This window comes from Eschrichtius robustus, chromosome 9, assembly GCF_028021215.1.
Source record: "Eschrichtius robustus isolate mEscRob2 chromosome 9, mEscRob2.pri, whole genome shotgun sequence".
NCBI classification, from domain to species: domain Eukaryota; kingdom Metazoa; phylum Chordata; class Mammalia; order Artiodactyla; family Eschrichtiidae; genus Eschrichtius; species Eschrichtius robustus.
The window spans coordinates 15,151,288-15,167,650 of record NC_090832.1 but is presented as its reverse complement, the minus strand read 5'-3'; the positions used below and the strand labels follow the sequence as shown (position 1 = coordinate 15,167,650).

The window sequence follows — 16,363 nt, the reverse complement described above, 5'->3', positions numbered from 1 at the left end:
GTGACCTCACTGGGTTTGGGTTTATTTTCCTCCGAGCGTAAAACTGGGGTGAAAAGAAAACGGAAGGATGGGGTGATGGGCGGGGGCTGGATTTGGTGTGAGTCCAAGTCGACAGTTCCCGATGATGCTCAATTTTGGGTTAAATACTCACACCTCCTTGGAAGAAGTTAATGAGGGCTTCCCTGGTGGCGCAGTGGTTGAGAATCTGCCTGCCAATGCAGGGGACACGGGTTCGAGCCCTGGTCTGGGAGGATCCCACATGCCGCGGAGCAAGTAGGCCCGTGAGCCACAATTACTGAGCCTGCGCGTCTGGAGCCTGTGCTCCGCAACAAGAGAGGCCGCGATGGTGAGAGGCCCGCGCACCGCGATGAAGAGTGGCCCCCACTTGCTGCAACTAGAGAAAGCCCTCGCACAGAAACGAAGACCCAACACAGCCATAAATAAATAAATAAATAAATAAATAAATAAATAAATAAATGTGAAACCTTTAAAAAAAGAAGAAGAAGAAGTTAATGAACATAGTGTCAGTGCTGACCCTGGTGTCTTGGTCCTTGTCTTTATTGCAGCGTTTCGTCCACTAGTCCAGCCTCCCCTGACTGCCAGGCTTCCTCAGCTCTCATCCTGAGTCACCACTTTGTGAGTTGTGTCCAACTGTTTCCACTGTTTCCATCTCCTAATCCTCTCCACTTTGGACTTCTGATGGCATTTTCTCCTTGATGGCCGCTAATCTCTGTCCATTGTCAGAGCCCTTCTTCAGATTCCTCTTCCTCAGGGTTCCAGACCTTTGACTTCACCTGCCTCATGCCATTCCGATGATCTCAGAGATGCACGTGGCTGCTGCTGCCTTCCTTCATCCAACAGTGGGTGATGTAACTTTTGACTCCTTCCTCTCCTTGGTCACCACGGTTTCCATCAATTTTCTTTCTAGAACATCTTCCTCCTTGTCATTACTGCCTGGTTACTTTTTCTAAATCACAGTTCAAATTTTGTGCCACCAACTCTGCTCTAAAACCTCCAATGGTTCCCTGCAGCCTCCAGAACTCATACAAAATTCTTTTTTTTTTTTTCTTAAAAAAACAGCTTTAATGAAATATTCACATACCATGCAATTGATCCATTTAAAGTATAACGTCTGGAACTTCCCTGGTGGCGCAGTGGTTAAGAATCCGCCTGCCATTGCAGGGGACACGGGTTCGAGCCCTGGTCCGGGAAGATCCCACATGCCGCAGAGCAACTAAGCCCGTGCGCCACAACTACTGAGCCTGCAAGCCACAACTATTGAGCCCACATGTCACAACTACTGATGCCTGCGCACCTAGAGCCCGTGCTTCACAACAAGAGAAGCCACCACAATGAGAAGCCCGCGCACCGCATCGAAGAGTAACCCCCGCTCGCCGCAACTAGAAAAGGCCTGCACGAAGCAATGAAGACCCAATGCAGCCCAAAAAAGTATACATGTCAGTGGTTTTTAGTATATTCACAGAATTGTACCACCATCACCACAGTCAATTTTAGCACATTTTCATTTCCTCGTAAAGAACCCCCTTACCTGTTAGCGGTCTTTCCAACTCTTCGGTTCTGAGTAACCGCTAGTGCGCTTTATGTCTTTATAGATTTGCCTGTTCCTAATGGAATTAAATAATATGTCACTGTGTGCTCTTTTGTGACTAGCTTCTTTCACTTAGCAATATCTTTTCAGTGGTTCTCCATGTTATAACATGTATAAGTAGTTCATTTCTTTTTGTTACTGAATAATGTTCCATTGGAAAGAAAAGCAGATTTTATTCTTCCATGCATCAGTTGATGGACATTTGGATTGCTTCTACTTTTCTGCCTGCTATAAATAATGCTGCTACCAATATTCTTGTACAAGTTTTTGTGTGGACATAGGTTTTCACTTTTCTTGGGTCTATATCTAGGAGTGGAATTGCTGGGTCATACGGTAAATTTATGTTTAACATTTTGAGGAATCGCCACTGTTTTCCAAAGCAGCTGCACCTTTTACATTCCCACTACCAACGTATGAGGGTCCAGTTTCTCCTTTCTTTGTTATATTGTCTGTCTGTTTGATTACAGCCATCCTAGTGAGTGTGAATTGATATCTCACTGTGGGGTTTGATTTGCATTTTCCTAATGGCTCACGATGTTGAGCATCTTTTCACGTGCTCCTCGGCCATTTGTGTTATCTGCCTTAGAGGAACGTCTACTCAGATCCTTCATCCTTTCTTTTTTTGGCCACGCTGCACAGCTTGTGGGATCTTAGTTCCCTGACCAGGGGTTGAACCTGGGCCACAGCAGTAAAAGCACTGAGTCCTAACCACTGGACCGCTGAGGAATTCCTGATCCATTTTTAAACTGGGTTATTTGCTACAAAGTTCTTAAGATGTCATTCAAAGCCCTTCATAACCTGGCCTCCAATGTAATCTTTCTTGTCTCATTTCCGGTTATCACCTCTGTCCCTCCCTTCTCCTGGTCTCCCCGAGTAGACTCTGAGCCTGTAGCTATAAAGAACTCACTTATATTCCCTAAATGTTGTGTTCCGGCATGCCTTTCCGCCCTCTGTGGGACTGCCTTCCTCTGGGCCTCAGGTAGGGCTATCCCCTCGCATCCCCCATCCTTTCAGAGGCTAGCAGAGATGTTACCTGAGGTGGGTTAAACTGGAGTATGCCTACTTCTTCCTTTGGGTGTGTCTACCACCCAAGACTGAGCTCCCCGAGGTGAAGGACAGTATCCAATTGTATCCCTAGGGGCTTAGCATAATTAACGTGGAGCAAAAATTTGGTAAATATTTGTTGAATGAACCATGAAGTTTTGGGAAAACACTTTTTTTGTCATCCACCCATTTATGATATTGGTAAACATTTTCCCATCATTTTTGCTTTGGTGATGACGTCTTCCTCTAAAAATTCTGATGTAACAAAGACAAGCAAACAGGGAATGAAAGTAGTAACCAAAGAAAGTTGCCTGCATTGTACACTGACCTCAAGTCTGATCTTTACTCCAGCTTTTATCCTGATTGATGACCTTTCTTTGTAAATCCAAGACACACAGCGGCTTATCAGGCAGCCGTGCCACATGCCCTGTCCTTGATTACTCTTCAAGGTGGATGGAGGTCAAAGGAGGACTGTCTGCTAAGAGAGGCAACAACTTGCCACGTGATCCCTTGCTCTGCCTCCTGGTTTAAACCACCACTCCAAGAATATCAAACAGGCTGTGTCACTGTCTTCACCAATGTCTTGAAAAGAAACAAAGTTTATGCACCAAAGCTGAATAGCGATACATTTACCTTTTTAAATGTTGTTGGTTTTTAATTTTATTTTTTATTTATCTATTTTTGGCTGCCTTGGGTCTTCGTTGCTGCACACAGGCTTTCTCTAGTTGCGGCGAGCGGGGGCTGCTCTTCATTGCAGTGCGCGGGCTTCAGTAGTTGTGGCTCACAGGCTCTGGGCACGCAGGCTCAGTAGTTGTGGCGCACGGGCTTAGTTGCTCTGCAGCATGTGGGATCTTCCGGGACCAGGGCTCGAACCCGTGTCCCCTGCATTGGCAGGCGGGTTCTCAACCACCGCGCCACCAGGGAAGCCCTGGACCTTGCATTTGTAACTAGTGATGTTTCTTCCATTCAGCTCAGGCGAACAGCTGATGCCTGTCCTATTGTTAGAATTTGGACTTTTAGAAAGGAAAGGAGCTGGTGGCACAGCCAAGCAAGGTGACAGTCAACGGATGCACCCAGAACTTGAATATGTGTATTTGAGGTGGCGCCAGATGATAGCCATCTGCGGTCCCAACTGCTGGTGCTGAGAAATGATGCCGAGCTGGGAGGTCAGATCCCGTAGGTAGCCCAGGCCGATACACACGCTTGGGAAGGCTGTAGACCACTCATTTAATGTAGAGTGGTCTACATTAAATGCGGCCTTCAGGGTCGGCTTTATCCATGATTTGCACAGCTAGGGCTCTCGAGGGTTGGGGGTGAGGTGGCGGAAGAGAGGAATGTGGAGCTGCCCGGACCCCTTAACTCTATGGACTGCACAGGGGCCATTAGCTCCAGCAACGTTTCACACACACCAGACCCTCACTGTAATTGAAGCAATTTGTGAACCAAAGTGAAGACTCTGCTAGGGAAGATAAAGGTTAGGAAACTGCTAAGTGGCTCACTCTGGGAATCAGCTCCCAGGCCTCAGGACAAGGCACATCACTCCCTGTTCCCACTTGGACGTATGGCCAGGCTGGGTGTTCGCCGGAACATGAGGGAAATCCAGTCTATGGAGGCTGAAGCTGATTTCTGTAACAAGGTCTGGTTGCCAGCAGCGGTGCCGCCTTAACCTTGCTCGGTGTAGGCCTGATAGGGTGCGTAGCGCCCCCTGGTGGCCAGAGGGAGCAACTACGTGCCATGCCAGCCAACACGTCTGTCCTCATTAGCATTTTCTTTTCTTTTCTTTTCTTTTTAATTCTTGGCCGCGTTGGGTCTTAATTGCTGCTCGCGGGCCTTCTCTAGTTGCAGCAAGCGGGGACTACTCTTCGTTGCGGTGCTTAGGCTTCTCATTGCGGTGGCTTCTCTTATTGCGGAGCAGGGGGCTCTAGGCGTGCTGGCTTCAGTAGTTGTGGCACGTGGGAGTAGTGTGGCTCGCGGGCTCTAGAGTGCAGGCTCAGTAGTTGTGGCGCACGGGCTTAGTTGCTCCACGGCATGTGGGATCTTCCCAGACCAGGGCTCGAACCCGTGTGCCCTGCATTGGCAGACGGATTCTTTACCACTGCGCCACCAGGGAAGCCCTTATTAGCCTTTCTTGATAATTCTGTTCCCCTCCCCCCTCCTCTTTCCTGTGCCCACTCTGGTCCACTCCAAGCCCCCCACCTTCCTCCCTGCCCCCGAGCAATGATGAACAAAATCTTCACTGCCTGAAGAAAAGAAGCAATAGTAAAACCTTTCTTTTGTTTACTTAGGGGGAGAGCCTGTGCTAATGGGGTCAGACAGGCAAGGCATGAAGTGATAAAAAGGATGAAAAAAGAAACAAACCCAGGAGGGCCTAAATGGAAATAGTGTGTCAAAATCGTAAGAACCCCCCCAACTTTTCACTTATCCTGTGTCTTTATATAGAACAAATCTGAAGTTTCAGTGAAAAAAAGATTTTACAAATTTAAGGCTGCTCGAAAATTTCTGAACTTTAAATGTCGGCTCTGACTGATTTTCATGCTGTGTGCCTGTATGTTAGAGATGCCATAGTGTCTCTAAATTGGAATACGGCATAGTTTGATTTGAAAGTTTAACTAACTTCTACCACGGCTTGGCGGGGGGCGGGGAACAGACGTAAGGCTCTAGTACTTGGACTTCGAAAAAGTTGCCTGGACCAAGTGTTGAAGACACATGTTCTCCTTATAACAGCCCTTCTCAGAGAGTTCAGGAAACAGGACAGCTGAGGGTTGCCAACCCCAGATCAGTGCAGAGTGTGTGCCTGTGTGAGAAGCAGATGGTGAAAATATAAAATGCTATAGGTGCTAAAAAGGAAACAGCATTTTTGCACCTCATCAGCCTCTAAACAAGCATAAGGGTACAGAACACAGTCTTTTTTTAAAATGGCAGTGGAATTTAATATCTGTGTGGTTATTTCCTTTAAGTAATATTCAGAGCTAAGAGACAGAGAAGTAAATCGGTGCCAGGAATGAAGTAACGGTTTAGATAAAATGCCGCTGACTCTGGTCTTATTCATCCCAGCAACTCGGAAACCCTCCCTGGGTCTCTGCAGAGCCTTACTGACCACGAACGGAGGCCAGCTACGGGGAGGGCTCCTCTCCTTTAAAGCGAAACACATGACTGGAGAGCGCCGAGCCCAGCCCCGGGCCCCCAGCCCGCCGGCCCGGATGGGTGGGTGGGTCCTCGCATAATTAGCCAGGGAAACGCAGCCTCCGTCCGCTTCTGGCTGCAGCTCCGCAGGCACCTCTGGCTCTCCCTGATCTTCCGAGGGTGGCCTGGCGCTTCGTTCTTTCCGATCACAGCGTAGACCGCCGCGGGGGGCGGGGGGCGGGGCGCCGGCAAGACCCCGTGCGGCTCCAGCCAACCGCCCGAAGAGGCCGAGGGCGGCCGCTCTCCCCGCTCGGAGGTGCGCCGTCCAAGATGCTGGGGATCATCGCCATCACAGGTAAGGCGGAAGCCGGGTCAGCTGTGTCCTGTCTCCGTGGCAGGTGGAGGAACCTGCATTTGGACATGGGCGGGTCGGGGGCCGCAGGGCAGCGGCTGGACATCCTGATGGGCATTTAACGCTCTCACTGTGCTGACTTTTTGATCAGAAGATCATTCTCTTTTCGGCTCAGCAGGCACCCAGCAAACCCAACGTTTTCTTTTTGCCTCTGCAGGAATCTTCCTGACCCGGGCCCAGGGGAGACCTGGAATGCATTTTGTGAGGGGTTGCACCTCTTCCCCTGGTGGAGGGGAACGACAACCCCACCCCAACAGATGCATGTTAGATTGGGGTGAATTTGAAAATAGGTTGTGAAAGCCTAATTGCTTGCTATAGTCATTAAAAAAAGGTAAATTCATGTTGTTGAGAAATTGCCGTATTTGACATTTTGACCTGCTTATTAGGAACTGGCAATGAAGGTACACTTGGCCATTTAGGGGATGAAAATATTAGCTGTGGTTTGTGTGGTGGTTTTTTTTGGGGGGGGTGTGAAGTAGAAAGGGATAGCTTTATTGCTTTGCCAGGCAAAAGGGGACACAGCAGGTCTTGCCTTGAAAAACTGTGTCCCAACGCGGGACACAGAATTTGATGAGGAGCTTTATAAGGATACTTCAGGGGCGGGGTTGCTGACAAGATTAGGGTGCGTGCAGGGTCTCAGGTGGTTGGTCTCCTAATCTTGAGGAGCTTCTCTGGTCCCTTGAATCTTGCCTCAGATGGTTTCTTGGCTGCTCCTTCCTTGATTAGCAACTGTTCGAATCCACCCGTTGGAACTCAGGGAAGGTCATGGGGGCTGGAGTCTTGCCTGGTGTCAGGGCTTAATGAAGCTCAGGTTCTTGATGTCTCATCGCAGAAGGAATCCAGTGAGAGACAAAGTGATAGGCACGAAGCGGATTTATTCAGAGGGAAACACACTCTACAGGACAGAGTGTGGCCCATCTCAGAAGGTGAGAAAGGCCTGTGTGGTGGTTTTAATAAAGCCATAGTTACTGTAAAATTGGTGACTAACAGGCTACAGTATTTGGGCAGTGAATAATAAAAATGTATGATCTTAAGCTTGCTTTCTAGAAATCTGGCTGTTGAGTGTGAATGATAATGTTTAATACCTACCTCCAGCAAATTAGTTACAGGTATCAAACTTGTGGAATGTACTCAGAGCTCCTCTTGCTTGTCATTTGATCTTCTAATGCTAATGTACTGCAGCCTGAATCCTTAGGAACCTGCCTGTTTTCTCCTCCTTTCTGCCTTTTGCCCTCATCAAAATTAAACTCCATTTGCTAATTTAGGTTTATAAGACCAGCTCTTCTCTGAATATTTGAGATCTTTGTTCTCCAAAAAGTGCAGTATAGAATTTCTAGGACTTGAAATTTTTCTCCGTATCTCTCACTTCCTATAGATAAGCTTGTTTACTTTGAAATTTCCTTAAAATTCCTTCCCCAAGTTAACTCGACTTGCCTTTCTACCCTGTATGTAGCGTGAAAATTTACATGATACCTAGAAAGTATTATTAGACTACACAAAACTTAAAAATTAAAAACACAAAATTCATTTTTTCCCCAGATCATTAATTTTTCTATGAATGAGACATAAAATGCTCAACCCTGAGAGAGGCTGCCTGGGAGTGTGGTTTGTGGGGTGTCACAGCTGGGGGTGGGGCTTCTATGATGATGACTTTTTCCGGGTGCTTTTTGTGTACAGTATGATCTTTATTATATTCACTATTTGATGAGTTTATCACATGCTCAGTTTCTTATGGGAAAGGAAGGTGGGCCTTTTTAAGCAGAAGTTGAGTTAACAAACTTGGGATACTTGGGGGCTTTAAAAAATTGGTTCAGATAATCCTAATGGGATGCTAAATGAATGGAAACAGTTGCAAGGACTGTCTAATCTTTAAGGCAACTTTAAATAATTGGATCAATTGCTTTCTGAGTTTTACTTTTATTACAATGTTGATATGAAGGATGTGGCAAAATGTTGTTTTTTCCTGGTAAAAAGAAAGTGTGCAGAAAATCTTAAACTCCAAAAAGTTTATCGCAAATAAACATTTCATAATGGAAGGAGTAAAAATTAAAAAGGAGTTTCAACCGTCTTTTTTTTTTTTTTCTTCTGCAAGTTATTCTGATGAGGAAGATTTACAATCAATGGTCTTTAAATAACTGGTCAGGATCTTGAAAAGCAATGAAGGCTTTTAAAATTGGCATTCAGAAGTAATTGAATAGCAAAGGTTTTTTGTAACTTTGGGATTGCTCATTTAAATAATGTAGGAGAGGGACTTCCCTGATGGTTCAGTGGTTAAGACCCCGCGCTGCCAATGCAGGGGGCCTGGGTTCCATCCCTGGTCGGGGAACTAGATCCCCCCATGCTGCAACTAAGAGCCTGCGTGCCACAACTAAAGATCCCGCATGCGGTAACTAAGATCCAGAGTAGCCTAAATAAATTTAAAAAAAATTTTTTTTTAAATAAATAAATAAATAATGTAGGAGAAAGTTATTCTCGGCTGCTTTAGTAGGACTGCCTTATGTGAGAATGTGTTTCAGTTTCACAATTCATAGGAAGGGAGCAGGATTGATGACATTTTTGTAGAACTGCTTAGGAATGAGTTTTCATTTTGTAAAGCAGGGGAAAGCTGTCACCTAATACTGACCATTATTCTCCCCTCCTCAGACCCTGTGCACACAATCCCCTGAAGTGAATACAGCAGACCTTCAAGTAGGAGATGATTGATTATTCACATCACATTCTGTTGCCTTTCCTGAAGTCTTTCCCTCACATCATGTTAGCAGTAGCTTAGTTTAAAAACTAGAAAATAAGTAATTGGACACAATGATGAAAGAGGTATCCCCTCCCCACCCATGTATCAGTGGCATGCCAGCAAAAAAAACCAAAAAAAACACCACCTTTTTGAATTACGAAAATATCTTTCCTGTTTTCCCTAACTCACACACAGTATTGAGACAAAATATAGAGTTATCATGAGGAATTAGGGCAACAGTATTCTTTATCTCTAAAGTAAACTGGGAAGAAAGAATCCTCCAGTATTCACAAAAGTTCTAGATGATTCATAATGCACTTCTTTATGCAAATCACTTTACAAGATTGAAAAAATCCCCCCCCCCCCACATGGCTGCTTCTCTCTGCCATGCAGGCAGACTAGTTACCAAGGGATTTGTGAAACCTGAAATTAATACCCTCACAACTCTGGCCCAGTAACTGCCGTGTACCGAGTGCCCACTCTGAGTGGCCGTTATCATGATTTCCCACAAAAATCCTGCAAAAAGTGGTTTTTTAACCCCTTTTTATCATGAAAACTAAGTTTCTCTTGGTGTTCCACAGCTACTAAGAAGCACAGCTGTAGAGTAGCTTGTAAAGGACCTCTTTCTCGTTGTGTAACGGATGCTGATACTGACTTCGTGGTGCCCACATTTTTACATGCCTGCCCAGGTGTCTAAGGGACCACTGAACGCCACTATCAAGGCCAGGGCCAATGATGAGCATCACCTGTATGCATTCCTGTGTGGGGTTTTGCTTCTCTGAGTTTCAACCCCAGTTACACATCTCCCCTTGGAGGTTTCGTGGTTGATGAGCATTAGAATGAGAATAGTTGGTTGGGTGTGTAAGATACAGAGATGGATTTAGAATGTGGAGAATTCCTGGAAAAATTTCAGGGCAATGCTGCAAATCATGGGGGAAAGTTAACCAGTTCCAGATGTCACAGCAAGCAGCCCCGATTCGCGTGGGGAATGGAGAGCGCGGGTTATACTAAACCGAAAAAAAAAATCAACGTTATAGCTGTTCACAATATTGCACTTTTTATCTGACAAATATATCTAAGTTTGGATAAAAACTTTAACATTTTGTAATCTATAATATGACATGTTCCTTAAAAGTTTTTTTTTTCTTTTAAACCTCTAAAGTAAAAGAAAACAAGTCATACTTTTATCTCTTAATCTCTGAGTATTTGGAAGAGTGAGAAAAGAATGCTGATCTTGCAGCTTTTGGACCCACAAATGGTGGATGCTTTTTGTGGAGCTTGGGAGCAGGGTGTCTGCATGGAGAGCGCAGGATTCAGTACAGGACCTTTAACCTCTTGTGATCATGGGCCCTTTGGGGCTTGGGAGGTGGAGGATTATGAAATTTTGCACAGGGAAAATGTATATTCGCCCATACTCATAGATCTCTTGTGGTTGATTTTATAAATTGGGATTGACTGGACATTTATCTGCAGATAAACATAGTTTAGTAGACGATAACACCGAAAAAGGAAAAGCTTTGACAGTTCTCTTCCAAAGTGGAGTTTCTGTCCACGAAATGCTTTCAAGTTTTGGTTTCTTTCGACATTACTAAAGATATCACTATTCGTATATTTTCACATTTATTTGACTTCATTAATGTTCTGTAGGTTTTTTTAGTCTTGGAAGGGCTTGTTAAGCTGTTCAAAATATTAAACAACTCATAGGTTATTACTATTACAGATATGCTATAAGTTTTCCTCTTATGTAATACCTGAGGATAGTTTATACTTTTAAAAGTAAAAATATAGGGGCAGAAAGTATGTCCTACCAGCTGTCCTTTTTCTTCTCCGTTTCACTTTCCACACTTTTTTCTTTAAGGAGACCTTTCGGGACTTCCCTGGCAGTCCAGTGGTTAAGACTCTGCACTTCCACTGCCGGGGGCCAGGGTTCGATCCCTGGTTGGGGAACTAAGATCCCACAAGCGGCAGTGTGGCTAAAAAAAAAAAGAAAAGAAAAGGAGACCTTTCATTTGTCTTAGAAAAACATAAGGACAAACAAAAAGCTTATTCAAAGTCTTTGATAAAACAACTTCAGAAGCTGCACCGTCGCTTCACCCGTCACTCGCCTTTATCTTTTCTGCATCTATAAAGCTGTATGTCCACCCTAAAGAGGCTCCTTCTGGGACATATGCAGACAATTAAGTGAGTGAAAGCACTTCCTATGTCATTTTTAAATCATCTTTTTCTTTTCCAAGTAATGTTTCCAACATAGTAACACTCACTCACAAAAGCGTATGACTAGAATCTTCTCCCAGAAAAAGGGACTAGAAATATTTGCTTTCTATGTTGATGTTTATTTACGAAGCAAGACTTATATGATGTTGATGCCACTGACGGTTTTAGTGGAAAACCATGTTGACACAAATCACGTGTCCAGGTAAGACTATGTTTAGGGTGCTGCCGATGAGTGTGGGGATCCTTGCAAGGACTGTAGTATTTCCTCGCCCTTTGAAGTGTCTGTGGGGTGGGGAGAGGACCAGTGACGAGCAGGACTGCGTGAAGATGAAGCATTTGCCGGTCCTGCCCCCTAGAGCTTTCCCAGTTGACACATTGACCGGCTCCCTTTCCCAACCTTTTGGCCATCTTTGATACCTGGCGAGAACGTGGAGTTTCTAGGTAAACTGCAGCATCACTGAATATGGGAGCATTGTGTTTGGACTTTCTGGGTATTTGAGAAACTTGTAGGATTAATGGCAGCGTTCTGCAAAATGGCTGGATAACTCAAAGCCCCGCATGAGGGATAATTATACACTGTATCAGAAAGGCCCACCCTAAACCAGTTATTCTGTGGAAGGACTTTTTGGATGCCAAGAAAGTGCATCCCCAAATCAGTGATGCTTAAATGACCAAGCTTTTTGATTTTCCTCTTCCTATCCAATTGGACAAATCTAAGGCAGACAGCAATTCCATAGGGAGCTGATGTGTCAGATTAGAGCAGAGGAGGTTTTGAACTCATTTAAAAGTAAATGTATTAGTGAAATGCTTGTAAGTGTGGCTGCGAGTAGATTCTGCTACGCTAAGTCCGAACAGGTGAACACTGGACTGTCTTCCCCGAAAGCCGTCTCCACCATTCTTACCTGCTTCCTATCACTCACCTGCTTCTTCCACTCCCAACAGCTGAACCTGCTGGCGTGGTCCGCTCCTCCCTGCCGCCCCACAGTTTTTGGCTGTTCTTTTTTCTTTCTTTTTTTTTGATAAGTTGATTATAATTTCATGGATTATAAGCTGTACTGTTATATTTTTACACTGATATTTATTTATTTAGCTGTTCTTTTATGCGTTTAACAGCCTCCTGTTTGCTCACCAAGCTAAGATCTTTGAACTCACTTAGAACCTGCATGCAGACAGCTCATAGAAACACCTTTAAAGAGCTTTCTGCTAACCACAAACTGGAACGTGGGTGGGACGGATGATGGTCTGGGAGTCTCCGCCTTCAGCCAGAACCTGGGAAATGTGGGGTGATTTTGCTGTACTGTGTACAGTTGGGCTGGGAAAGCAGGGAAGGGGAGGAAGGGAGTTCCAGGCAGAAAGTAGGGCTCATCTACATGTGACCTTAACTTGGCCCAAAATCGGGGAAAAGGATCTAGATCTGGGTGCAAATAAAGAAGAAGAGAGCAGATAGGGAGCTAACTCAGAATGCCCATTTTCCCCCTTGAAGTGTTTATGCTGGGAGTCAAAGAGGTAAAAACAGGTGCGATATGACTTCACAGAATTTGAAAGAGCACCTAAACGTTATGTATTGATGGGTTTCTGCAGCGTCTTGTGGTGCTGAAGGTCTAGGAGTGTCTCAAGGCTGCCAGGTCTGGAGAGCTGAAGTCTGCTCAAGACTGCCCTCTTCTGTTCAAAAACTCCTTCCCGGGTTTGGACAATGACTTTATACATGTGAATGTGATAATGAAAAATTGGACCAACATAAATTGTCTAAAAACAAGGGGACATAAAAATAAATTATGCAACCAGTATGTCATAGTCTTGAAGAGTATTAGATAATTTATCCAGAAGAAAATACAGATATTAATAGCCGTTATCACTGGCCATTGTCTTTATGGATGTTATTCCCAATTTTCTGTATTTTTAAATCATCTACAATTCATATAGATCACCGTGGGAATTGGTAAAAAGTAATTAAAAGGAAGTATTTCTGTTCTGAGGAGAACAGTGAAGCAAAAAAAAAAAAAAAAAGCCATTCTAATGGCTTTTGTTTTATTTTTATTCTAGACTGCCAGCTGATGTTTTACCCTCCTAACTAGCCTTTGCTAGTAGTGGAGGGGGACCTATGTTATAGGTGAGGGCACTAAGAACAGAAACTTCAAGAGATGTGCCCAAGGGCCCAGTGCTAGAAGGTGGTGCAGCTGAAATTTAAACACCAGTCTGTCTCTAGAACTTCTGGTCTTTAATCTTCTTCCTTTCTACCTGAATTCTGTCTCTTCTTTGAGGGGTAGGGGAAGAGTTTTTCTGTTGTTTAATTCATTGATAAAAATTTGTTGGGGTTTCCCTGGTGGCGCAGTGGTTGAGAATCTGCCTGCCAATGCAGGGGACACGGGTTCGAGCCCTGGTCTGGGAAGATCCCACATGCCGCGGAGCAGCTAAGCCTGTGTGCCGCAACTACTGAGCCTGCGCATCTGGAGCCTGTGCTCCGCAACAAGAGAGGCTGCGATAGTGAGAGGCCCACGCACCGCGATGAAGAGTGACCCCTGCTTGCCGCAACTAGAGAAAGCCCTCGCACAGAAACGAAGACCCAACACAGTCAAAAATAAATAATAAATCGATAAATTTAAAAAAAATTTGTTTTATGGTATATAATGTGAGGCAAAGAGCCACTAAAATCAGGTAGGGTGAATCATTACCCTCTCCATTTTTGTTGTTCTCTATATTTTCATTAGTCATCTGCACTTGTTCATTCTTCTGATTGATTGTTTAAAACAATAACTTCAAACTTAGAGGAAGTAGCAAAAATAAAAATAGTACAGGACACATCATGTACTCTTCACCTAGATTCACTTCTTAACATTTGCCTCATTTGCTTCATTATTTACTCTCTCGCTCTATGTTGGAAAACAAAACAAAATAAAAAACCAACATACAGGTTCCTGTTATGTCTTATGTAGGCATGAGATGTGACGCTTTCTGAATCATCTGAGGATAGGTTATGTACTTCATGGTCCTTCACTCCTAAATGCTTCAGTGTGTATTTCCTAAGAATAGATATTTCCTTTTGTAATCATAGTACCGTTATCAATGTCGGATATTTACATTATCACAATACTTATTTTATAATCTACCATTCTTTTTTCAATCTTGTCAGTTATCTAATAAGGTCCTTTTTAGCCTTCTCCCCTTGCATTGCAAGATCCATCCTCAGGTCAGGTATTACGTCATAATCTGTTTAGCCTCTTTTAATCTGGAACATCTGTATAACCTTTGTCTTTTAGATATTGGCATGTTCAAAGCATATAGTTCTCTTCCCACTTCTACCACATTCCTTATTTTGTGTTTCTTTTCTCCTAATTGAATTTAGGTTGTGCATTCTTAGCCACAGATGACATTGTTTCCTTCTCAAGGTATTGTACACAATGTCCATCTGTCCCTCATAGGTTGATGTTGAGCTGTTGTCCGATTTCACCACCCTTTCGACCATTAGGCATGTAAGTATCCAGCCCAACTCCCCCCTCCCCCATTTAGCACCCATTGATTCTTTTTTATTTATTTATTTACGGCCGAGTTGGGTCTTCGTGGCTGCACGCGGACTTTCTCTAGTTGCGGCGAGCGGGGGCTACTCTTTGTTGCAGTGCAGTGGCTTCTCTTGTTGCAGAGCTAGGGCTCGTGGGCTCAGCAGTTGTGGCGCACGGGCTTAGTTGCTCCGCGGCATGTGGGATCTTCCCGGACCAGGGATCGAACGCGTGTCTCCTGCATTGGCAGGCGGATTCTTAACCACTGCACCACCAGGGAAGTCCAGCACCCATTGATTCTCGCTTTTATCCAGTCTTTACCTTGACAAAGTGACAAAATGATGGTCAGGTGATCTTACAACATTAAAAAAATTTTTTTTATTGAAGTAGAGTTGATGTACAATATTACATAATTTACAGGTGTACTCAGGTGATCTTTTGAATCATTATCTTTGAGTGGGTGTGTAGGATATATGTGTTCTTTCTTCTTTCATGACTGTAACCATGAAAAAACTGCTTTTTACACTGAAATAGAATTTGAATTGCTGTCCACATCAGACATATAGCAATTTTTCTCTTAAGTGTAGGTGTTGACATGTCTAAATAATTTTTCTTGTCATAAGTGGCATTTACAAATTGTAAAGTTACAATGCTTGGAGAATAAGAATTTTAATGCTTTGAGAGTACATGGAGTTTATTTTTCTTTTAAAAAGACAAACTTTGTGTTTACCATTTTGTAAAAAATAGACTTTATTTCTTAGAGCAGTTTTAGGGTCACAGCAAGAAAGAGTGGAAAGTACAGTTCCTATATACTCCCTAACCCCACACATGCCTAGCCTCTCCCACTATCAGCGTCCCACACCAGAGCGGTACATTTGTTACCATCCATGAGCCTACACTGACATCATTAGCACTCAAAGTCCATAGTTTACATTGGTGTGGGTTCGTTTACATTGGTTCACTCTTGGTGGTGTACATTCTGTGGGTTTGAACAAATGTATAATGACGTGTATCTAGAGTATCATGCAGAGTATTTCACTGTCCTAAAAAGTCCTCCGTGCTCTGCCTGTTCATCCCTCCCACCTCCCTAACCCCGTAACACTGATCTTTTTACTGTCTCCACAGTTTTGCCTTTTCCAGAATGCTGTGGAGTTGCAATCGTACAGTATGTAGCCTTTTCAGTTTGGCTCCTTTCACTTAGTAATATGCGCTCGTTAAGGCTCCTCCACGTCTTCATGATTTGCTAGCTTGTCTTTAGTGCTGAATAATATTTTATTGCCTGGATATACCACAGTTTATTTATCCATTCACCTATGAAGAACGTCTTGGTTGCTTCCAAGTTTTTGCAATTGTGAGTAAGGCTGCTATAAACATCCGTGTGTGGGTTCTTGTGTGGACATGTTTTCAACTCATACCAGATGTGGGTATGAGTAAATACCAAGAATATTTAGGGAAAAACCAAGGAGCATAATTGCTGGATCAGATGGTAAGAGCGTGTTTAGTTTTGCAAGAAACTGCCCCACTGTCTTCCCAAGTGGCTATACCGTTTTGCATTTCCCACATACAACCATGTTTGAAGTCAGTTTATTCCCCTGTAAACCAGCTGGGGGGACCAGGTGACCTCTGCTTTCCAGCTCTAAGGCTCTATGATTGGAAATGATAGCTTCGTAATGGGAACCCAGTTCTTATTCTAGTACTTAGGAAATTAAAGCACTTACAAACAAACCCGCCCAGGC

The 16,363-nt window shown here is 44.0% G+C and overlaps 1 protein-coding gene across 2 annotated transcripts in view; it reads left to right on the top strand.

Annotated features, from left to right (window-relative positions):
- The window catches only part of AKAP12 (A-kinase anchoring protein 12), a 101,090-nt gene that overhangs the window by 69,105 nt on the left and 15,622 nt on the right, over positions 1–16,363 (top strand). Inside the window, exon 1 of one of the 2 annotated variants that reach the window (XM_068550745.1) lies at positions 5,749–6,131. The exons of the other annotated variant lie outside the window; for it this stretch is intronic. Coding sequence (XP_068406846.1) covers positions 6,107–6,131 — 25 coding nt within the window. The 5' untranslated portion in view covers positions 5,749–6,106. Of the gene's footprint in view, positions 1–5,748; positions 6,132–16,363 lie in introns of those variants that run through there. 2 annotated transcript variants of the gene reach the window in all.